A 547-nucleotide genomic window follows, 5' to 3' on the forward strand; every position below is an offset into this window, starting at 1 on the left:
GGACCCAGCCTGGTGGTCCTGGAGGCCGTCCCGGCATGCTGAGCCCCCATCATCGGGGCGCTGGGGTCCCTGGTTGATGGGTGGATGGGGGAGGCCATGGCCATGGAACAGCTCCTGCCTGGCCCTGGGGTGTTGGCTCTGCTCGGGGATCTGGGGAGCGATGACTTCATGGCCTTATTAAGGACTAATTTCCATCAAGGCAGGGAAAACAAACAAGCGTGGCTGTCGTTTGCCGTGGAAAGTTACTGGGACCATGGGGAGTTACTGCCTGTTTTCATACATGGCCCCGATTTCTCCACTTACCTCCACAGGATGATAATCCCTAAATCCCAATGAGATTAAAGTCAGAAAGAAAGGTGGCTGGAGTTCCTCCTCCCTGCCTTTGTGATGTTTCCCAGATGACGAAATCCCACGTCTGTCTAACCCCGATTAACCCATGTGCTCAGCTCATCCCCCCCCAGAAAAGGGGCAACGAGGGTGAATCCCCATCCCGCTTTGCTGCTGCAACCAGGGGAAAAGCCGCAGGTGAGGCAGGAGCGGCTGGTTT

At 56.7% G+C, this 547-nt stretch overlaps 1 protein-coding gene across 1 annotated transcript in view; it reads left to right on the forward strand.

The window, feature by feature from the left end:
- Window positions 1–461: 461 nt before the first annotated feature.
- LOC104081005 (pleckstrin homology domain-containing family B member 1-like) overlaps window positions 462–547 on the forward strand; it is a gene marked incomplete at its 5' end in the record, with an annotated part of 1884 nt that continues 1798 nt past the window's right edge. Inside the window, one exon of the mRNA XM_009583589.1 lies at window positions 462–525. Coding sequence (XP_009581884.1) covers window positions 462–525 — 64 coding nt within the window. The remainder of the gene's footprint in view (window positions 526–547) is intronic.

Source organism: Fulmarus glacialis, unplaced genomic scaffold (genome assembly GCF_000690835.1).
Source record: "Fulmarus glacialis isolate BGI_N327 unplaced genomic scaffold, ASM69083v1 scaffold20680, whole genome shotgun sequence".
Classification (NCBI taxonomy): Eukaryota; Metazoa; Chordata; class Aves; order Procellariiformes; family Procellariidae; genus Fulmarus; species Fulmarus glacialis.